The 24,112-nt window shown below is 47.0% G+C and overlaps 1 protein-coding gene across 4 annotated transcripts in view; it reads right to left on the bottom strand.

The window, feature by feature from the left end:
• septin9b (septin 9b) overlaps positions 1-21,463 on the bottom strand; it is a 40,224-nt gene extending 18,761 nt beyond the window's left edge. The window contains exons 1-2 of one of the 4 annotated variants that reach the window (XM_011612363.2): positions 21,271-21,463; positions 4,284-4,967 (exon numbers count right to left, since the gene is read on the bottom strand). In XM_011612363.2, coding sequence (XP_011610665.1) covers positions 4,284-4,967; positions 21,271-21,292 — 706 coding nt within the window. In that variant the 5' untranslated portion in view covers positions 21,293-21,463. Of the gene's footprint in view, positions 1-4,283; positions 4,968-10,415; positions 10,568-11,127; positions 11,267-14,408; positions 14,558-21,270 lie in introns of those variants that run through there. The other 3 variants (XM_011612361.2, XM_029850124.1, XM_011612360.2) reach the window with 3 other exon arrangements.
• Positions 21,464-24,112: the final 2,649 nt, after the last annotated feature.

The raw sequence follows: 24,112 nt of genomic DNA, 5'->3' as shown, positions 1-24,112 counted from the left end.
CATTTCCTTGGCCGAGATAACGGAAATGATTTTTACATCAATATCTTGAACAAGGAAACTCCAGCGGTGGTATCTCACATCAGGAGAGACGGAAGACGAGCAATTTAATGAAGATAAAGTCAGCCGAGGCTCGACGTTATCTCCCCTCAGTTCATCAACCCGCTGATGGCCAATATCCTCGTATTTGTATTTTCTTTTATGGTGATGGAAAAGGCTTATTATGGTGTGTGTGTGTGTGTGTGTGTGTGTGTGTTGGAGTAAATGACAGAAGAGTGAGTTCACTGCATTTAGGGATCCGATGAGATGACCAAACAGGACAAAGGTCTTTGTGCAGTGGTGGGAAACTTCTGTAACACTTGACTTCCCCCAGATGCTCAACATAAACTCCAACTTCCGAAAGCTTTAACTGGGCAGATCGGAAATCGTGTGTGCACGTGCGTGTGTGTGTGTGTGTGTGTGTGCTAGAAAGAGGGAGAGAACATTTATCTGGGGCAGCGTGGCTGATCGCTCTCACATCTCGTAGCTCCTCCCTTCCCCTCCTCAAATGTAAGTTAATGAAAAGATCCTTTCATGTTGGATGCTCTTACTCTCCACGTTGTTCAAAGAACTGTCAGTCGTTGTTTAGAAAAAGAGCGTATCCTATAGCAACGCACCAAACAGCTGTGACATCTCTTTGCTAGATTTATGGAGCTGAAATGGAGCAGTGGTGGATGTTGGGAAAATGCCAATTTGCTTATCCAATAATTAAATAACACGAATAATTGATCTCATTTAGATTCGCTTGTGGCTCCAAAATGGAGGAATTAAAATTTATGTGCAACGTGTGTTTTCAGATTTCATTGATCACACGCTTCCCTCTGGTGGCTGCTTTTGGAAGCACATGAACAATAAAAACCATCTTCTGTCAGTCAACTCTGAAAAGTCCTAATCGGTAATAAGAGATGATCTGTGTCACTGTTTATTTGTTTATTTTGTGTCAATTATTGTGCCTTTCCATCTGTAATTTTAATGGAATAATTCCAAACACCAGTTGCACTTGCACAGTTTTAAGCAGCGACGTTCACCAGCACAAGCATGGAGGCAAAATGCCTCCTTCCTTTTTTTCTCTGCTTCTCTTCCCTTTTTATCTGGGTAATTAGCTGACAGGCCATATAATGGCTGTGGATCAGTTTGCAGTAATTACAGTGGGAGGGGAATGACCTCGATACGCTGTCACCCTCGAGGAAGGGGTCCCTGGAATTGTCTGTCGTTGACAGATGACAAAGTACGACGAAAATAGTTGAAGTTTGTGTGCGAGCGTGTGCCCTTTCATGACCTGCGCAGGCTGGGACAAATCTCCCTCAGTCCCTTTGCAACCCCCCCCCGCCCCCCGCCCCACCACCAGAAGGTTAATCCACATGCAAGACAAGCGGCTGCTGCTTCTGGACCTTAAGAAAGATTCAAGACTTTGTGTTTATTTATGCAGAACATGTGAAACGTACCATTTTGCCCCTTCGGTGTGCATGTTTGGGCAGATATTTTTTTAATTTGTGCACCAGGTCACCATGGCACTGCAGGAAATAAGCGCCAGAATCATGGATCCATCTCTGCTGGGGGCGAAACATTGTCCGTCAAATGATACGCTCGAAAAATTCTACTGTTAGTGGCCTCAGTGATAGCCTGAACCCATCCCATTAGCTCAGGGGTTAACCTTTGCTAACCCAAGGGAGGAAATGCAACATTGGATTTAAAATAAGTAATAAAAAATGGTATTTTACTAGCAAACGGACACTTGTAGTTATTACAACTTGTGTAGTACACAACTGTACATGAATAATCAATTTGACCCAATCAGGGAGAGTTCATGCAAGTAAAGCAGCAGACGAGAGTGAAAGGCTAGTCTGAAACCTATGTATCCTCTCTGAAGGTGTTGGTTCTGAACCTAGATGGTTGAGATTTTTTAGGTGGTTGGGCAGGGGCCTTTCTGCAGCCTCTCATAGATTGATGAAGAGCAGAGCTGCCTGTCAAGATAAAGTTCCTCCGTCTGGCTGAACGTGCAGCAACAAACCTGATGCTAATCTCTCCCTGTTCAGCCTGAAGTGAAGCTGCAGCTCAAGTTTTGCCCTAAAATCACTCATCTATAAATTCAGCACTCCTCTTGGATGGCCAAAGTTCTGGCGCCTGTGTTAAAGCAAGAAAAAAAACTTGCTTTTTCTGTCGTCTTCATGCTCTGGTTTATTGGACGATCCGTCCCCCTTTACTTCTGCCCCGGGGGCATATTTGACCTTTTCCACGATGACCTTATGCACAGACACCTCAGCCTATCTTTAAATCTGCTTCCATCACAGAATGGATGGATGTCGGCGAGGGAGCCGATGGCACGACCCCGGAGCGAGGGGAAGCGCTCGGCAGCGAGGTTACACAGGAGGGGGAGCCGATGCATTGACAGAAGACGGAAGGAAGCACAGGATGCTGGATGTGTGATGTCATTTCCTACTGGAAAAACTGAATTGGCAGGAAAGTGTTTTTCAGGATCTAAAACACTGCCAGCATTAAAAATAAAACTTTAGCTTCTCCTCAGTTTTTTTCCTCATAAAGAGTTTTGCTTTTTTTTATTTTTTTTAAATAAGTGGATGCAGCCACATAATGGTACCGAATAACTGTTGAGATCTTTCTTCCCTCCGGGTGGCCCAGCCGGAGCCCCAAGGCCCTCTGGGCAGGTCACCCTTCATTAAGACCCCAATTAGGGCCTCGCCATGTGGACAAATAACAGCCTACCCCACCATCACATGCTGTGAGACGAACATGGGAGACTTTAGCACACACACACACACATTTATATGCACGGTAATACCAAGCAGAAGCATGACAGTGTGCATCCCACGGGGCTGTGTGTGATTTAAAAGAGCCCTCTATTAATGCATGTGAGACTCAGATCTAATGATGTTGTACATGAGCATCAGTCTGCATCACAGCATCTTCTCAAGGAGCCCGCAGCATTCCGCTGACTAGGGCGTCATTTCAGGCTGCTAAATAAGCGCTTGGTCGTGTGGCACGTTGGGAGTGTGAGATGATTGTCCTGCCTTTCTCACAGCCTTGATCTTATCTTGAGAGCCGACGTTCCCAACAACGTCCCTGCGTTTGCTGCAAGTGCTCCATTGTAAGGACTCCTATTGACAACATGCGTTCACCCTGACTCCGGCCCACTCTGGGTCCTGTCACAACCCCAAAAACCGAGCCTCGAACATCAAACAGCCCTTTGAAGTTGTAACGACCGGGAACGTGTCCTCGCTTCTTAAAAATGTGCTCACTTTGCAGATGAAGTGTGTATTCTGCCTATCCTCTTAACATTTACAGACCTCCTTCTACCCTCCCTTTGTAAATACACAGTAGAAATTCTTTATCTTGCTCTGTCATATCCAGACAGCACAGGAAAAACTAATTTAAGCCTGGTGAATAAAATATGACTGTAGTTCAATCCCACTGCAACTGGGTCATTAATGACTATTGAATCATACTTCACTTCCTGTGCTGTTGTGGTTAACTGGTAACAACAACCACAGCTCCCCAATGCTGCATTAGGAACAGAGCACAAATGCTCCAGGATCCTGGTTCTATCCAGACAGCAAACTAATCAAAAAAGTTACTTATTTTATTACCCTTCCTCCCATTTGGGAGATCCACTGTTGCATTATTCTGGCATGAGTTAAGATGACGGCAGGCAAATTAATGAGATGCCACATAAACAACAAAACAACTTTTGTACGATTTTCCGGTGTTTTCCGGTGCCACAAATCTGCAGTGGACCAACCTGGAAAGCGGAACGCCATTGAGGATGCATGTTCTGCCCTCTCCACACCAGTAGATGGTGCCACTCTGAGCATGTTTTTCCTGAATAAGAAGCCAGAAGTTCTGGAGATCCAAAGTCCCGGTCGTCAGTGACAGCTTTGGAATTAATGACGAATCAACGATGATCCGAATGGAGCTCCAGAAAAGACACTCAGTATCATCCACGGATGAACATTCACTTCATAATCGGCGTTTTAAGTTGATTTTTAACTTTAAATTTGACATCTTTGAGAAATAAAATGGATGGCGTTACGGGCGGGTCCCCCACGGCCCAAAAACACGAACATTAGGTGGATCGGAGGCACAAAATTCCCTCCAGGTGCGCGTGAATCGTGTTTCCAGTGACAGACCGGTGACCTGCCTGGGTCTCTCCCAGTGAGGACTGGGACAGGCTTGATATGATTGCGCAATAACCGCCGAATGAATGAATACAAACCTCAGTTTTAGCTACTTACTGTCAGGGTTGGGGGACTTCCGTCCGGCGTGACTCGGCGAGGAGCAGCGGAAAGTAGTGACGATGGTGTTGTGGTGGGGGTTGGGGTGATGCGGGTGGTGCACCGCTGGGTGGTGGCCGTTGTTTTCCGGAGGAGCTCGGGTGATGCTGATGTCAGGTTTGCGGACATCGCCGGGACTAGGGGGCTCGAACTTGCGGGCGTGGTTCTGCTCAGGAGGCCGGCCGGTGCCGTTGTTGTTGTTGTTGCCCTCGTGGCGGCGGATCACAGGGGAGTCGTTGGGCGTCTTGGCAAAAGTGACCTCCCTCCTGTGGCTCATCTCGGGGGTCTTGGAGTGGCCGAGGACTTCGGGGCGTTTCAGGGCGCTGTTGGACACGAAGCGCGTGGCGGACGGGCTGGTGGCGTTATCCACTTGCTTGCTGGAAGACGTGATGTCGATGTTGAGTTCTGAACGGCGTGACACGGGCTCGGGGGTCCTGGAGCCGCCTCCGCCCATGATGGAACGGGGCTGGGCGTAATTGGCGTTGTTGTTGTTTGTGGCGGTGGCAGGAGCACCCAGCTCACGGTAGTAGATGCTGGTGGGCGACATGGCGTTGCGGTGAGGGGAGTTGTTTGTGCGACGGGAGCCGGGAGAGTGCGAGTGGGATGAGGTGTCAACATCTTCCACCTCAAAAGACCTCTTCAGAGCTGCACAGGAAAACACAAAACACGTTCATACCTGGTTAAATTCACCGATTAATGATGCTATAATAAGCACAAATAGTCGCCGGCTCTCAGCTTTTTATACTTGTAATCAATTCAGCGTTGAAAAAAACATTGTTTGTCTTTTTAAGAGTCCAGAAGTGTTTTTATAATCACCAAAAGAGAGCAAACGGACGAAGAAAACAACAGATAATGAAATGAGCGTTGCTCAAATGAGAATGCTCAGAAGGACTCGATGAAACAAGATAAAACTGGCAATGAAACCCAGCTGAATGACAATTTACAAGTAAATCCAAACACAGCAAAACACATACAAATAAATACAAGGGAAATACAGATAAACAGGTACTGACTTTTCCTTTTTTATTACAATTTGTGATGCAGTTTCTAATAAAACTCCTGTTTCAGATTCCACAATTGTGTCCCTGAGAGAATCATTGAGCGCCACTCATTAAGGCAAATCTCCAAGCTCGAGGCGCCTCCTCCTCCTTTGTTAGCATGTAGCATGAGAAAGTTGCTACACTGGGGTCCTGAGTGACGGACTCGCTGGCGTGGGATCAACTTGAATTTAACTCCTGTCAGGGATTTGCGATGCCAACCCAAAGGCCGGGAGCTAGTATCATAATGGCACAGTCCTCTCACGCGCACCCTAAAGATCCCAACCCATCCATTTTCCAGCAAATCAACAAGGCGGCACCAATGACTTGATTGGTTTATGGTTTGTGGCTTGTCTGCATTTTCATGCGTCTTTGTGTTGCGTTTCGCTTTGTTCACAGTGGTCATAAAGACGAGCACGTACTTGCACATGTCTATTTTTAAGCAGCCGTGCCCCCAGCGAGAGAACTGTTGTCCCTGTTGCACTTCCCACATTCATCAGCCACAATTGCTCATCAGATTTACTGCTATAAGGTTCTTTGTTCCAGCCCGGTGAACATTTGGAGCCCCAACAAAAATATAGGCCAGAGTTTGGTTCTTGGTTTGCGTTAACGAGATAAGCTAACAAAGCTAAAAACTCTCTTAACTAAAAAAAAAAAAAAAAGTCATCAGTGTATTTTTATGAAAAAAAAAAAACTGTACATATGTGTTCCTAGGTGAGGTTTAATCCCCTGTACCTGCACTTTAATGTTGATTATGCATACATTTATGTGCAGTAGGTCTGATTTACTCTTTGATAAGGTTGCTTTTATTACAAAAGACCTGGATGTTAACACATTTCAAACCCATTCACACCCATTTTCAGGGCCATTGTGTTCCTCGCACACCTATCGCCCGCTTAAACCAGTTTTGATAAGAACAGAGTTCATTATTCAGTAAGGGGCCATTAAAAAGCCATCCTCGAGCGACATAAAACTATACAATGAACTAATCATTTAGAGGCGACCGAGCCCATTTTCCTTGTGGATTGTATCCATGGTACCGCTGCTTTCCTGTGCCGTGTTTTATGATCACAGAGCTCTGGCCAGATGAGGCGGTCTGCCAAAATCTCTCTGCAGATTTCACAGGCGCTGACTCAAAGAGAAAACTTTAACAAAACCAAAACACATTATGTAGACTTGAGACAGTCTGCCGGCGAGCTGCGAGCGATCTCAGATCTTAGCATTTTTGTTCTCCGCTGTTTTGAATTGATTTGCCCTCAGGCGTCTTCCGTGGAAGACTTGAGTGCCGTCTTTTCAAGCCATTTGTTTGGATTCTGAGAGTGTGCAGTGAAGGGTGAATCTCTGCACTTTAATGCTCTCTGCAAACTGAAAAAAGAAATAGTCATGTGTTTTCAAGGGTCGGACCTTCTGCACGCTCCCTGCTGGTGCTTTTACCTTGGCTTGGGGTTCTTTTTACATAATCTTGACAGGGCAGGGTCACAGAGCAATGGGACGAGTGGGACAGATGGTTCTGAAGGAATATCATTTCCACTATGACAGCATTCCCAGACTACGAGCTGGAAATGAGGCTACTTCAAAGGGACCTCATTAAAAGCAGCCAGAAGTCTCATCTCCTTGCCCCCCCCCCCCCCCCCCCCCCAGCTTGTCTCTTCTGAAACCGGACAGACCTCCAGCAGAGGAGGCAGGGGTGTCCTCACTTCCATCAGCAGTGTTTGTCCTAACAGAGCCCAGGTGTTCATCCAGGCTGCCTCTATCGCCGTCGTCACCTTTTCTCTCGCGGACAAACACCGAACAATCAGCAGGACGGTCCGGACAGACGGTCATGGAGGAAGATAACGTTAGCGGGAGAAACGTAAACCAACAGAGCTTACAACAGCTCAGCTGCTGCCACGAGTTTTAGTCACTACATTTAGAGGTGCTGCAGCTAAGTGGACCCATAGATAGGATGTATTTATTTCGTAAAATTGACATTTTGGACTTCTTTTAACTCCCCTAAGAGCCTGTTCTCGTTCCCGACTGTTTTATTTAAGTAAACCTGAGGCCGCGGCGCGCACGGCAGTTAAGGTAGCTGCAATGTAAAGTCACCCGAGGCGGTTCAGGTGACCTTAAAGGCAAAATGTGAAGTGAAAGTGCCAGGGAAGGGGCAGGTCAAAGTTCACCGGGAGTTCTTTCACTGCTCCATCAGTGGTCGGCCGTCTCAACGCGTCTGAACAGCCGTAAGCTCTCATATCCCAGGCAGGACGGGGCGCTTTTGATGGCAGCTGACGAACAGTTCCAGTTTGGCATCATGAGTCAAAAGGGAAAAGTAACAGGTCACAGGAAGTGACAGAGTTCAGCAGGGCGCACGGCCAATGAAATGATTTCCATTTTCATTTGATCTGTGGAGCAGCGCAAACAGCACGACTGCCTGCAGCAGGAACATGGACGAGCATCTGACCACCAGCACGACACGAGAGGACGGGGAGAAAACGTCGGCTTTGCTGGCGTCCCGTTCTCCTTTGATGAAATGTGCAGCCATCAAAGAGGCGGCCATGAACGCGCACTGGTGAGGACGCTGAATTTCCCTTTAGAAAAACCCCTTTTGCATCTGTGCATAATCAGCTTCTTGGCTGTGGTTTTCTGCTCCATGTTAAAATCTTAGCTATTTGCCTGGTGATTCTTTTAATTAATGAACTTTAAATAATGATTAAAAATAGTTTAAGCAAACACAACAGAAAGCACAAGAGTGAACACTTCCTGTTGTGTTTAAGATCCCAATACTCATCCTTTATACTTTAGCAACTACAGAGTTTTGTGGAAATAAACTGCCAGTGGTAATATTTAGACATTTTATGAGGAAGCTTAGAAGAGAAGAAAAAAATAAGAGGATTTGGACTGTGATTGTACTTAATGCCAAATTTGCACTGATAAACAGAAATAAAGAAGGAGGCAAGAGCAGATTTGAAAATCTGAAAGTTCATCACCCCAGAAATTTGGGCAGCAGAGAAAGTTAAGCAGAAAGAGCTCTTCCAAAGAAAACTATGATTATTAAGGATTAATGGAAATGGCCGTGGGGAAACCAGGAAAAAGATCCTGTCTGACGAGACAAGGCCAAGGACATATTTTAGGAGTACGGCTCAAACCCTAATGACTACGCACTACGTCCTCCTGTCCATTTTTTGGGGTTAGCAGTGCTGAAAACTGCCAGTGCAGGATTACCGTGTGGGACTGGACGACCCCATGTCCAGCACTGGGGGAGAAATTCAGCAGAGACTTGCTGCAGATCATTTTTTTGATTTGTTGCAACTATGTTGACTCAGAACCACACACACACTAAGCAGCAGCAGCACCACACACACAGTTATCCTTACGGGACCTTTAGTTTGACTTCCACTCCTTTTCCATTCATTCGTCAAGCCCCTAACCTCAAAGGAACCTCAAATCAGGGCTTGCCCTTCACCCTTCAACCTGAAAGGTGAAGACTGATTTGTGGGTGTCCCAAGTTTGGGCCCTAAAAGGATGATCAGACCCCACAATGTGATTGAAAACCCCAAGTTGGAGTCATACATAGAGAGAGAGACTGTTTTGAGAGGTATGACCAAAGTGTGTGTGTGTGGGGGGAAAAAATGTGATTAAGTGGGAACCTGGAGTTACCTCAAAGAAGAAATTATAGTTGGACCACTTCCACTTTTTACTGCGAGTCACCCGACCCAGCACAGAAAACGCATGTCAGCAAATTAAAAAAGAGAAAAGACGGGGAAATTTTTTTTAAAAAAGCGACCAGGACACACGGTGCTTGTAAATGAGCGAGCAGAGGATGCGATGGTGTCAGCGCCGTGTGCCAACTGCTGTTAAATATTCAGAGAGCGCCACTGGGAGCTGCGGAGAAGCTGTTCCTCACAACTCACCCTGGAATCAGCCTAATAACATGCTGAACCCTCTGGCCTGGTTTACACACGCTCACCATTTCATTTCCTGCCGCAACATTCAAACACACCAGAGCAACAACACCAGCAGATAACACAGAAGACTGTGAATCGGGCCCAGGTTGGCCCAAAATGGAGGCGCAAATCCAAATCTACAGTTTCTCTGACAACACAAAGTACAGGGGCTTGATTCTGGATTGGTTTCCCCCTCTCTCCCGGTCCTGTTTACACATTCTAGTCTTTGAGAGACGCCGTTTCAGTGCTTTGACCACACAAGAGTTCCATTCCTCCACTTATACCACTCTGATCAATTACGTTGACTTTGCTTATTTTACGCCTTTATTTCCTCCTCAGCGGATCACACAGAGCTTCCCGATGCACTGGAAAACATAATGAGCTGGGATAGAACCGGGATTAACTCGCTGTCTCCGAAAACAGCAGACCAGTGTGCTCGATTCACGAGGCTGATACAGTGGTCACTATTGGTAACTGCAGGCATCTTGTCTTTTTCTAAAAACGGCACTTTAAAGCGGGAGCCGCCTTGAGAAAACACACGTTAAAGATGACACCCATGTTTAAAATGTAAGACTTGAAATGAAGGTTCCAAAGGTCAAATATTAACCTCTAATTACCCGTAAATTCTCTCCATTCTGCTGTTTTTCTACGAGAACGGCTGCTTTTTGTGGCTTCCGCTCTGCGTGTGTCACAACAGGCAGGAGAACAGCTGGGGCGACCCAGCGTGACCGGAGGAGGAAGAGGAAAGAAGCGTGGATGGAGGAAACACAGAAGGGGAGAGGAAGAGTCGCACAAAGGGAATCAATGCCAACTGGCTTTGAAAACAAATGGGAGACGCACTTGTGACGGATGTTTGCCCTGCATTTGTCCGAGCTTGAAGTTTTCAGCGGTTACCTTTGTGACGTAACTGCGGCAGGATCGATAAAAGAAGCTCACCCAGACTGGACTTAATGGTACCCAGCAACACACATGCAGCCACAATATGATAAACACTTTTGAGGTAGCACACAGACGTACGAGGTAAACTGGACACATGTGCTCCCATATTCCCATTCTCTACCCCCCCACCCCTCCCCCCACCTTTTTGTCATAAATTGCCTGCAATTTAATTAAAAGAAGCATTGTAAATTACAAACCTTCGAAATCAGAAATGATTCCCTCCAAGTGTGGATTGCCGGACATTTTTTGTTCTCTGTCGAACTTTCGATGAGCTTTCTTGGAACAAATTCCGAAAATACAGTCAAAGTTAACCAATTTTCCAAACGTATTTTCCCCTGACTTCCCACTTGCTTTCCGATACGGCTATTTAGATGTCAGAGAGAGTGGCAAGGCGAGCCTCCTCGCTCACTCCTCCCTGCCCAGGAACACACCCCCCCTTCTACCTCATGTCCTGTGTATATATGAGTGTGAGTGTGTGTGTGTGTGTGTGTGTGTGTGTGTGCACCACCCCAACACAAACACACACTCATACATGCACGCGCAAGCATTCACAGAGACCTGGTCATTCCCCAGGATGCCCCCCCGACCAGAATGGTTCAGGTCTGAGTTGAAAGGAGACGTCAGGTCAAACAGTTTACGTCATGTTAAACAAGTTGTGCTGCCAGCGGACGGGTTAAAAGCTTCCCCCCTCTTGTCGACGAGATGCTGCTGTTTAACTCTGAAGCTCCGTCTCTGAGTAAACAACCCCTACAAACCGACTGGCATGTTAATTAAAGCGTAGTCGCGCCTGGAGTTGCTGCTCTCCTGCGACAGAAGGAGCACAGCCTGCAGGGCTTCCCAGCGAAAGTTGACATTAGAGATATACAAATGAGGCCTCGGGGCAATCAGAGGGTTTATTCATGCACCAACCTGCCCTCTGTGACACAGGAGCATGAGAACTGGAGGCCGTATCTGACCAGGAAATCTGGCACTGCTGCAGTCTTTCGGGACGCCGGGGAGCGAGCGACGCGCGAGCGAGGCTGTCTGAAAGAGACGCTGTTGGAAAGACCTGCGAAGTGGTGAAAGAAAGAGTCAGTTGGTCTGCACAACTTCCTCTTCTCCCCGACAAGGCGGCAATCGAGAGTTCAAAAAGCAGAACGCTGGTTTACAATCAGTCGTCTAGAATTTAAAACAAGGGCCGCAGAACGTGTCCAGAAGATATACTGCCAATTACCCAACCTCACAAACAGGAGGTACCCCGACAGCCCCTAAGTACCCCGGGGAAAAAAAAAACAATCTGAATGAAAAGCGCCATTCTACCGGGCACTATAGGATGGGAATTCCACCTTCCACCCCCTCAGCCCAACACCTGAGAGGTCGAAGGGAACTAACTGAATAATGCTATGTGTTGATGGTGGTCTGGTCTGTGCATTTAACTCCTGGGAAGGCGTCTCCAGACGCAGAACAGAGGATGTCAAACACACACACACACACTCACACTCACTTCTTACTGTATTTGGTATTTTGGTTAACATTTGTCAACATAGCTGCAACATATAGAACACGTGGACGTACATTTAGACGGGCATCTGTGTCAGTGCACTTTACGTATCCCTCCATGCCCGTGCAGTCCCAAGTGGGCTGTGCTGTAAAACCACATGCTGCAATTCTCTCTACAGGACTCAATTAAACCCAAACACGCAGTGTGTGGAGCACACACCTCCCCCAGCCAGTGTGTATTTATCTAAATCTGGATACACACTCTGGACTGTCTGCGGAGGGGGCAAAAAAAGAGCAGCAGAATGAGGGGAAAGCTCCGAATCAACATCTGAACCACACGCGTGCATGTACGCATGGACTCCGAGGGGCGTCAAAATGCGATGGCGCACGCACGTGCACGTGTGGTTGCTTTGAGTGCAAGTGCAGACACTGGTGTGTTGGCGCAGGACTCTGAGAAGCCTTTTTGTGGTATGAATGTGCGTAACCAAAGCCATTTAGTCACATAGCCAGAGTTGTGCTGATTTCGTACCTTTTAAATAATAATTATGGGCTAGTGTGAAAGCACGGCGACTCCCTCGGGAATACACACAATGTTGCGTTAAGTCATTTATTGTTTCACCCGCGAGGGAGATTTCCTGTCATTCACACAGATCCCTACATGCTGTATATTGATAAACCTGCTGGGCTATTACCTGCTGGGAAGTCACGTGACATTTCCATTTAAGTGCCCCTTGTATTTGCCCATACGAGTTTACGGGGTTGCAAGGTAACGAGATTTTAACGGCGATCAGCACGACCGCTCATGAAGGAAATTATGTAGCTATTGGCAATGCTACAGCAATTAGAAGGGCCCGATCATAATTCTGAAAGTTCAAAAGTTTAAAATAACGATTCATCTCTCTGCAAGCTCCCCTCCGACATTCTGACACAACCTGATTTGCTGTTTGGACCTTATTTGCGAGTGGAACCACTTGTAAACAGCCTCCTCGCCGTGTTCATCCATCAGCCCTCGCCTGGCCTGAGCTTCTGTCACATTGAATAATTTCACCTGTCAGAAATCCTCCCTCCGGAGGGCTGAAGGTGGGGCTTCCCGCAGTGTTTCCTGAACCCCCCCCCCGCTGCCTGTTTTCACAGCTCCCTCACTTATCATTGCTAAATAATTATCTGTTGCCGGGAGGGCAGAGCGGCCAGCCGTTCACTCTCATCCTCCACTTTCTTTTAAAAGTATATAAAACACTTTCAGTTCTGGTGCGAGAACCTGAAGTTGATAATATTGGTGGTGGCCGTGGTTTTGTGCACGCGTTTCAGAAATCGCGTTAATTCCACGCGTTAAAGTTGCAGCAGAGCTATTGCATGAATGTAAATGTATTTGAAATGATTAAAGCTATAATCAGAGGTCACTCCTCCACTTCCACATTTAAATTTCCCTTCATTTAAGCCACAGCACGTCACAAACTGGCGCTTGTAGCATGACAACATGTGAGACACACACGGTTAACTGAACATATACTCTCAAGGCGCCCAAATCGAGATGACGTTAGATCAAGTTGAAAACCCCATCTATGCTGGATGGATGAAAGAGTGCTTGTGTTTGATCCGTGTCGTCAAGGCAACTGGCCCAAACATAAGTGCAGAACACAGGCCGGAGGCAGGAAGTAGAACTGCCCTTGCAAGACTTCCTCATTTGTGAAGAATGATTGACAAAGATGTCAGTCTACACTGTAGCCTCACTGAATTCTTGTACCTTGCTTAAAGAAATAATCATAATACTCATTATTCATTTGCAAAGATGTTTCATTGCTGAGGATTATTTTAGTGTCTCCGGAGAACGAGCCAACAGTGCCACCAAGTGGTCACATGCCTGTTTCTATATTACACAGCTACTCCATTAATGGTTGAATTAACGGCTAATTTGTCAGGCAGGGATCAGCGAGATGACGCTTTAATCACTGCAGGATGCTAGATTAGCCTTATCCTCTCAAAGCAGTCTGAGAACAAGCCTGGCCAGACTGAAGCTCCACCAGTAAAAAACAAACTCCTCACTGAAATTAAATGGGAAAAAAACAATGATAACTGAGGAACACATCTTAGCTGTTTAGCCAGAAGCTACCGAGTGTTTTAGTCTGGTTCAGGGCTCTACGGAGAGTCCGCAAAGCATCTGACGATACCCAAGGTCAACTTCAACTAACTAGTAACCCAAAAATAAACCGTCTGTGTCAGTCAGCATTAATCTGACCGAGCGCCTCGGCTTTAACGTCCGCTGATGATGCCACGAGGAATTAACTGTCCATGCTTGCTTGTTTGCCACTTTGCACTGGAAGATTAGATTTCCCCAGTCGGGGGAGTCTTCTGTGACAGCTTGTCTCCCCTCCGATGATGGAATAAGGGAGCGCTTCCAGATTAGAGCGTGGCTGGTGCACTTTGCAATTAATTTAACCGTGGCTGAGTCGTCATTGAGAAGAGGAAATGGATGAGGTGACAGCTCGCTGGAAATAAATATACAGCACAGAATAAACCACAGAGGGAGAAATATTGAGGCAGACAGACAGACAGACGGACAGACTCCAAATGAAAGTAAAGCAAACCTAAGCAGAGAGGATTCTGCTGACTTCTGCTTCCCCTGCAGCCTGAGTAAAATCACCTCTCCTTCAGATCAAACTCACTCAGCTGGGAAAAGTTTTCCCACAAGTTTCAAAAAGGGTCCAACTTACCGGCGATTCGGGCTCGCTCCATAACTGATCGGCTACCTCCAGAAGTCACATGTAACTGTAGCTTTTTCTGTCCTCCCTCCTCCTTTTTTCTTTGGTGGAGACTTCCCTTTTCTTCGGCTTTCGTCACCCTGTCCCCCTCGTTCAACCCTCCCTCACTCCTCCCTCTTTTTCCTGCGTCTGCCTCCAAGATTTAATGTCTTCAGCCTGTCAGGGTAAAAAGCGAGCGCTGCAGACAGCCGCGGCCATGTGCTCGTCATATGTAGCCCCTCGACTGCTCCTCCATTCATCCCAGCTCTCCTCTTTCACCGAAAGTGAAGGGAAACATTCAGTAGAATAGTTGCATGATCCTCAGCCGAATTCAGGAAATGAGTGGACACTTGACCTCCTTGTTGCTCAATTCCGAATACGCCACACTCCTGATAAGCTGCACATCTGCCCCCAAACCCGTCGTGCACACTAAAGCAGCCGGCACACACACTTGAACCCTGGCCTCGGCTTTCAACTCAGACCACTTGGCCTCCATCTGGGTGAGAAACTCCCAAGAAAACGCCGCACACACCCATCTTTGTTTTCATGTCAGCTCAATGGATCGCTTCCTCTTCCTTTTTTTCCCCTTGAGAATGTCTCTCATTGACCCCTGTCTTCCAGACGGAGCAATAACAGCAGAAAGAGTGTTTACATTTCCAATTAAATCTCTAAAATATAAAAATCAACCTGAAATCAACCGCGCCCAGGTTGCTTAGAAAGATGGTTTACAGGATGATCGGCATGGAACTTACAAAATATAATCCAAAATGGGAAAATAGTGATGGCGGTTCTGACTGGTGTAAGCCAGCCTCCGGCTTCATTTCTATAGTTTTTTATATGGAAATAAATATATTGGGAGGTGGTAGCTCAGTCTGTTGGGAACTGGGCTGAGAAGCGGAGGGTTCTTGGTCTCGGAGGTGTGTAGGGGAAGGTACCAGAACACCTTCAGAGCATTGCTGAGGAACCCTTGAGCAAGGTACCAGACCCACAAATGCTCGCAGAGGGCAACTCCTGCAGGGGTGTACCCAGCTGTCACCTATATGTGCACGTGATCCATGATCATGATCCTGAAAGGGATAAAGCGATTAAGAAGATGAGAGAATTCAGGTAAAAATGTCACCAGTGTGCCCCAGAGTTTCCCCCCGGTGGCCCAGACTCTTTCTAAAGTGACAGTGACCTTTCAGCTTTATTTATATTTATTCAAATATGTCTGATTAGGAGCACAACAATTAAAGGGGTCACGAAGCCATTCTTTGACTTACATAGCTCTCTATCACTCAGATCACCACAGAATTGCTTCGTTTTAGGTTTTAGCGTCACGAATTCTTGAAATAATCTGAAAAATGCAACAAGACAGTGCTGGTTGTGGAACAAATGAAGTTGTTTGAGCATGTAAAGGACATAATTTAGGAAAACATGGTGCACAAAGAAGGCCCCTCTCAATCATACATTTCACCACCTCCTTTCTCCATCATTAACAGACACACACACACACACACACACACACACACACACACACACACACACACACACACACACACACACACACACACACACACACACACCTGCAAATTCTCTTCAAAATAGTCATACAGAAGCTCAAGTACTTCTCTGGTAGTACCATTGGATTTGTAAAACCACACACACACTTTCATTGATATATTTAAACCAAACAGCCACATTCGCACCAGATGAGACAGATGGTCATGAGGTGCAGATGGGCACGTGTCCTTGATCACTCATGCACGACTGGCACACCAACACGCAGGGAAAAAGAAAAAGAATCCAAAATTGACCAAGGGTTGATGGTGAGCCTTGGGGTGCACATTAATGTAAGCCGTCACCACAGAGCGCGACCTCTGCCCAGCCGCGTGACTCAAACATGCTAAATTTAGTTATATAAGAGTGGAGCAAAGAAACTCACCAGCATGCAGGCCAACACTAAAGGAATGCCTGCGGGGCAGTGATGCACAATGAAGGAGAAGGAACAGAGGAGAAGATAAAAGCAGCGGCCATGGGAAGAGGTGAACGAGGTAAATGGAGGGGAAGACAAAAGGAGCGATGAAATTAACTCACACCAGTAGAACCTACAGACACACAACGGAAGGTGAGGCTTTCATGTTGGCCTTTTGAGTGTGCGCTGCCCATCTGGGTAGTGTGCACGTTACAGATGACGAGAGTCCATCCTGAAACAGCTGCGATTTCAGCTTCTGGGTGACGCCTCTGGCCGTTCATTGGGATTTTAGGGAGCCTGTTCACGCAGATCAACATGGTTTTCTTTGAACATGATAATCAGATGACTGTGAAAACAGAAGCCCCCCCCCCCCAAAAAAAAAAAACAGCAGCAGATTAAGAGTCCCGTCTGAGAACAAGAAATGATGGGGAATGAGCAAGCGGTGTGATATTGTGCTGCTGGCCAGCGTCTGATGACCTCATCGCCGCCCCACGAGGCGCTCGTCTTGGTCTTCATCCCGCTTCGCCCCTTCTCCCGCTCGAGTTCGTGTGCGTCGTTGCCACGGTTGCCAGTGCTTCAGCCTACACTTCCAACCTGGGGCGTGTACAGGGACGACACAACTCCTCACATCACTCATCCGCACAAGCCGGATTTAAAGCGGGACCCCGTGCTCGCACGCATCAGCAAACGTGTGTGAAGCAAGGAAGCACGCTCACACACACACACACACACACACACACACACACACACACACACACACACACACACACACACACACACACACACACACACACACACACACACACACACACACACACACACACACAACAAACAAGACAAAAACTCTTTCGGTTTGTTCCGGAAAGGTTTCAAACGCCAAAAGGAAAATGCTCCCTTTACCAAATCAAACTACTTCTACTCGGCTCTGTTAGGGAATTCTGTGATACGGATTCCTTCTCCAGCTCTGACACTTTTGAGTGCTCTTTGAGGCTGTAAAGGTGTTTGTAAAGGAGTCTGCGCCTCTGTGGCTGCAGTGTAACTCTGCTGTCTGTCTGCTTCCTTTTGGGACACGAGCAGAATTCCGGGTGGCTTTGCCTTCCGCCGCGTGGGTCCAAACCCCTTCCCATACTGGAGGATTTTCCCCAGAATCGCTGGGGTGAAGCGAGGAGAACAACGGCCCCGTTTCATGGACTCATGCGAGGTTAATTAAACGTGACTAATCAGACTGTCGGGAGTGTTTAGTATTTTGTGTGTACTAGATTTCATCCCGATTAACATTAGCTAACTAAATGAAGATGAATGTGGAAGGAAGCTTTTGTGTTTTGGCGGATGAGGAATACGACACAGCCGCATCAGCTGGAGGCTCACTTCCACCTCAGTCTCGGTAAATTAGCCTGGGTAGGCAGGACGAGGCGGGAGAGAGGCCGGGGATGGAAGACAGGAGAGTTCCTGTGGTTCTTATGGCCTCAGACCCCTATAATCATCATGCCAAACCCCTGATGTCTAAATCCACAGCTCTGACCCGCACACGCTACGTATGCTATACATGCGCACACATGCATCACACGTGCAGAGCAGATCTAAGCGAGGACTTGTTAAACACGAGTCCGGATAATTATTTTCTGTTGCCAGCACGGTGGAAGCTGCTTCTAGCAGATTAGACATACAGTCACAGGCAAATAATTAGATCGTTGTCAATCTGCTCGTAACATCAGGTGTTGATTGAGTGTACACGTGGGAACAACATTCCTGACTGATGGCGCATCCCAATAAACAGCAGCTGCTGTGGCCTGTTTTCCACCTTGTTAGTTGTGGGGGGGGTCCATCCATCCATCCATCCATCCATAACCTTGAGCCCATCCCAGCTGCCACTGGGCGAATGGCTCAGTTAAGCTGAAATATTATCATAGACCACCTCTATTTATAGCTGACACTGCAGCGTCATAGGTGCACGTGACCACCGAGCGTGGAGAACGTTCTTCTGAGCATGAGGACGGACACATTAAGAGCTAAAAGCAGGACAGCCAGAGGGGGAACCACGGGTCACTTCCTGTAGTGGGCGAAAAAGGAATCCACTAAGAGCAAAAAAGGGGGTTTATCCATGGGGGGGAAAGTTCGGCCTTTGAATGGGAGGAGGTTTTGTTGAATAGCTCATATCAGAGGAGAGATTGGAAGGGTTTGACGCGTTAAAGAGGTTTTATAGCTTCATATGGATGAAGGTGTGCAAGCCCAAGGATTATGCAAACCTGAGATTTTCGGCAGTTTGAATCTCAGGAGGTGGATTAGATCGACGCTCTGCAGGGAGCAGCAATGACGCTAAAGGCAGCTTTAGCATTTACAGAGAGCGGTAGCCCATGTGGTAGCAAGACACGCCAGTATATGACTCAGACAGAGGAGGATCTAGTTCAGCAGTCAAGAAGAACTATTGTTGAAGAGAAATAAAGAGCTATTGACACCCCCTCCATCTGCTGCAGCTCCCTGGAATCCAGCGGTGCAGCAGGCCAGGCTGCTATCTCCTGCGTCACAGCACAATCAGCAAAACGGATGAAAGAATCTGACTTTAAGGAATCCGATTTGACCTAATCCTACGTGGCAAAACTGCGTCAGCGAAGATGAAGGAAACTATTGCATCCCTGCAAAGGTCTTTTCGACCCCCACATCTTCTACTCGGCACCACCTTCAGCCTCATCGGCTCACATGAGCTTCAAGGACACAGTTTTTCATCTCGAACGGATGCAGCCCTAAAGAAATTACACACAACCACCCCGAGCAATTATCTATCCCAAAAGAGCCTACTGAAGCCGACTATGTTGACCCAGCGATGAGTCTAAATAGCCCAGCTGACTGGGATCTCTCATGCGTAGGAAGATGTTAAGAGAAAAGGGGGAGGAGGGGAAAAAACAGCCCATTTACTGCACCGGGCCTCCATGTTCATTCAGGGTTGCTTTATTTTAAACTACAGAACAACATGGGTAAATTCACTTCATTAAGCCCAACAAGCTCCAGGTCTCATGGGCCCTGATGAAAAACAGATTTTTGCGAGCGATCTCGGCGACAACACAACGGTCCCAGAGTAAATTTAAACACTGGAGAAAAGAAATCCACCAGGCTTGTGGGGAATCCTGAGGACAACCATGACCTGCTTCATTTTAGGTCATGTTGCTAAATTGCCGTGTTGCTGCGGTGATTTCATGGAATACTTCACAGCGAGGTTCCCAGCCGGCTGTGACCCCGGCACAGATGATAGCAGCTCTCCGCAGCACATCTGCACCACTTCAAACAGATGCTCCACCCGTCCTCATCAAGAACATTCCCTTGGAACGGAACAAAAGCGGCTACTTAAGAGCATTGTTTCACAGATGCTAATTGGGTTCCCTCTCAGTTCAACCATGAAAAGCTCTGACCTGACAGAGACCGTGACACCTCAAGGTCAAGATGTTCTTCTCTGAACGTGCGTCTTACCAGTCAGCCGACCATCAAAGACCACAGCGTGAATGTGCTCGCTGGTTTTTGGCTAACCACTCTGATCAGACTCATTTAGACAATTAAAGCTTTCAATAACAACCTTGAGGAGCCCGATTTTCCTGCCATGCAGCAGTAAGTTGCACAAACTGCTCCTTTAGGTGACTGCTGATATCTGTGGCCGCCCCCTCGTCCGTCCGGCCTTTAAAAGTGGCAGGTATGGTGGCGCTCAGTCCGCGTGATGATCTCCAGAAACAGCATCTGACGCTTGCCGATTAGGCTCCTCAAAGTGGAGCGTTCACTTTGACCTTACCTGGGTCTCTGGCCTCTAAGAGGTCAAAGGTCAAATGCTAAAGACTCCAGGAGGCTGCTCTGATTCTGCATACCTTCAATAATACTTGAAGCATCCCTGAGAACATAATTAGCAGTTTAATCACAGGGAAAGTGAGTAGCGCACAGAAGATACGTGTATCGTTCAAGGCTTTCGAGGTCACGTAGGAGGACTGATTAAGACTGCTGCGTCTTAAAGACACAATCACGTGTCTTCTCGCTCTAAACTATTCATCAGCTGCGTTCTTCCTTACCGCCTGCACCCCAAAACCCATTTTGTACGAGACAAAACGTTTTTCAGTATGGCGACTTTTTAAAGTGGAAAGGAAGATTACCTTAACATGTAGACGTGGTTTCAGAACAGCTAATGTGGCAAAAATCTGAGCCTTCAAACAGCCGGCTGCGGCTAAAGCTCCTGAAATAAAAGCCGGGCGCACACATGGAGTCGTACTTCACAAATTTCTAGGAACTCTCATACTTTAAAATGCTAAATAAGCCATTTTTTCCTGCTTCATCACAAATCTCTGGATCAGCTTGTGCCATCTTTCTGTCCCTTTGATCTAAAATGTCTTTATTTTACCCCGCAGAGCCCATCCTGTGCTCCAAATTGTCGAGAAACACGGATGGGGCAGAGCACAGCCCGTGATGTGTTGTATAATGCAGCCACTGGTGCACACACTCACTCCAGCATGCACTGTGCCATGCATGTATGAGGCAAGAGAACACGCATGACCCACGCGCTCTGACATCACGAACATTAAAAGAAAAAAAGTCTGGAGACAACCGTGTGGATCACGAGGACAGCAGGGCCTAAAGGGGCCACGCAGCACATCTGGGCAGATGATGAGTCACGTCAGACTTTAATAGCCAGGGGACCCCAAGGTGGCCCCCCTGGGTGCAGGCCAAGCTCAGCCACAAAAACAAACTCCCCCAAAACCGGAAACGAAGCGGTAAAGAGCAAGGTGAGACAGTTAGGCGAGTTAAGAAAGGCAGAGAGACGGGATGGAGACCAATAAAGGGGACACGTGCAGCTGCGCTATAAACAGAAACACTGCTTTAATATTTGCGTATATCAAACAACACATTTACCTGTATGAGCGTTCTTCTTCATGCTTCAAAATCAGGGCGGATGACGTCAGAGGACACCTGTCTGCCTCGCGCGGTCTACCTGTCAAAGGAGCGGAGCGGACTTTGTCCTAGTTGTGTAGTTCTCGTGCAGTTGGTGCGCAGCGCGAGACTCAGCCGAGTGCAAGCAAGGAGGGAAGACGCACGAGGGTCGTGTGATGCTGCGAGCTCGTGAATGAGCGCTTTGATGGTGTTCCCGAGCCCGCACGCTCAAAAGGAGGCGTGTGCGCACGAGCGGAGGGGGCGGCAACTGACGCGTCTTTACGCGCTGGCAGCGCGGGGCAGCCCGGGATCTGCCCCGGTCGAGCCCGGGATCTGCCCCGGTCGAGCCCCTCGCTGGAGAGGCAACCAACACTGCGTGCGTCCTGTGATTCCTTATCCTTTACTCTACATATTATTGGTTTTGAGTTATTCGGCTGCATTTCAAGGCGGCTTTGTTTTCACTCCCATGAAGAGGATGATAATGATGGTAAAAGATATAAATAAAAATATCAACAGAAAATTAAAAAATTGAAACAGCTGAGCCTAAAAACAACAGATGAAAGGAATAATGCATCAATTAAAATGAACACTGTTGTATTTATCTGAATTTACGGCAATGCTTCCCTCTTGTGGTCAAAACGGTGTGTTACAGCGTGACAGCGTTTCACTTGTTTAAAAAAAAAAAAAAACTTCAACGGCAGTATAATTGGGCACACAAGCATCTAAAAAAAGTTATAAAAAGCGCATACATCTCCAGGTATGTTTCTGTTACAGTGTGTGCTCTTTTTACTGACCGTTTCCTAACCCTACAGTAAATATTGTGCTTACATAAATACATTCCTTGGCCCTTGATGTTCATATTTAGGCATTTTTCATTGTTAAACGCCACTTCTTACATTTTATTACCAATATCATGAACACATTTTCTTGTGGAGTTTTTGTGCGTCCCTCCCCCTCTTCTGCCTCTCTGTATCCATCTAAAGCTTCTGATGACTTCATCGCTGTACACTGACCTGCCGACCTCTGACCCCTCTCTTCTCATCTGTCCTCCTTCCTTCTCTCCCCAGCTGGCCATCAGCAAGGGGGCCCCCCATATGTGTGACAATCTGCGGACACAAATCCAGACCCCAAATGCCCTATTGGGTGTGTGTCTGCGGTGCGAGCAGGTATCCGAGAGACAATCACGGGGGGGGGTTAACAACGATTCGGCGATGAGCGGAGAGTTGATCAGGCTTTTAAGGAGAACGGCATGTGTGGATAATGACTGGAGATCTGTCTCAGGTGTGTTTCGATCGCCCGACGGGGGAGAGTCAGCAAGCCACTCCGCCCAGCCTGAGAACAGACAATCAGGGGAAACAGAGAAGAGACAGACGGGGAGGAGGAGAGGGGAAACACTCGGGTCTCCTAACAATATGAGCCTGGACCAGGTCTAGGTTTCTTCCTGTTAACGGGGAGCTTTTCTTTGCCACTGTTGCTTGTTGGGGGACAGCCAGAGTCCCTATAAAGCATGAAGATGCTGTAAAAATAAACACAATTTGACCCAGTTCCCAAATACACATTCCTCTAGACACGATAACACGTTGCGACGCCACTTGACTATCAGATGGCCTGAGTGAGGCGTGCGAGGGAAGGACAAGGCTTTTCAAGCCGACTGTAAAATGAAAAGAGAAAGTTGTTGTGAGTGTTTTTGTAGAAACATGGGCTGATAGCCTGGAGGGAAAATAAAGAAAACTAGCTTAGTCTTTAATATCTAATCCAGTGACCAACTCAAAAGGAAACAGAAACAAAAACGAACAGTTCAAAGAACTAAAACCATTTCCATAAAACCAAAATGGAAAATGTTTATTATATAATCACAGATTATCAGCAACAACAATAGATCACATAATAACTCCACCAATGAGTGGCTGACTTGCACAATCTGTGTGTGATGTCATCATTGGTGGCTGAGACGTGATCATTGGTCACTGATTACCAGTGTGCACAGTGTGTAAAGTTCAACCAAACCGAACACAGAATTTAAATGTTCACACATTAGAGATATAAAACACATGTTCACACATCTGTACAGCTAGATTCATAGACAATAATTCTTTTTCATTTCCTCATAGTCTTACAGTCATCAGCAGCCATCAGAATGGAAAATATTCCAAAGTTTCCAAACCAGTGACTGCCCTTAAAATCATTTGGTAATAAAGTTGAGACTTTGGACACATAAGCGCGGTTTTGTCCCGCGTTTCAAAGGACAGAGTACTTGGATGAGGAAATGAGGAAATAAAAGAGCTCTCTCGGGGCCTCTGCTTAAAGCCAGAAGATCATAAAGATAAGTCCAGTCTGTGTTTGTCTGACAAACACAAAAAAAAGGAACCGAGTCGCGTTTCTAATTCCTGCTTCGGCTTAGCCCACGCGTATTCTTGGAGAAGTGCAAACTGCAACAATCAGATGGACTTTCGCAGTACGTAAAAGAAAGGATCTGAAACCTGTGGGGGCCAGAGCTGTCTGGCCTTTATTCCACTGCACGGGGCCAACATGTGATACTATCTGGGAACATACTCGGGTTTAAAGATGACAATTAAAGGTGCAAAACCAAATCGGAGCTCGACTCACGTTAGTTAGTGTGAGTTGCCCCAGGGCAATGAAAGCCGGCCCTGAAGTTAGCTAATCTAACTTTGCACTATTGCACTTCTTCTAAATAGTGTCACATATGTTTAAACATAAAGCGTGATGCCCCCCTCCCTCCCTCCTCCGTGATTAAAGGTGCTAAAAGTGCTACAATCATTTCATTTTTTAAGTCATTTTCATTACAAAAACACCAGTTAATACA

The sequence above is a fragment of the Takifugu rubripes genome, chromosome 17 (assembly GCF_901000725.2).
Source record: "Takifugu rubripes chromosome 17, fTakRub1.2, whole genome shotgun sequence".
NCBI classification, from domain to species: Eukaryota; Metazoa; Chordata; class Actinopteri; order Tetraodontiformes; family Tetraodontidae; genus Takifugu; species Takifugu rubripes.
This window is presented reverse-complemented; position numbering and strand designations above follow the sequence as displayed.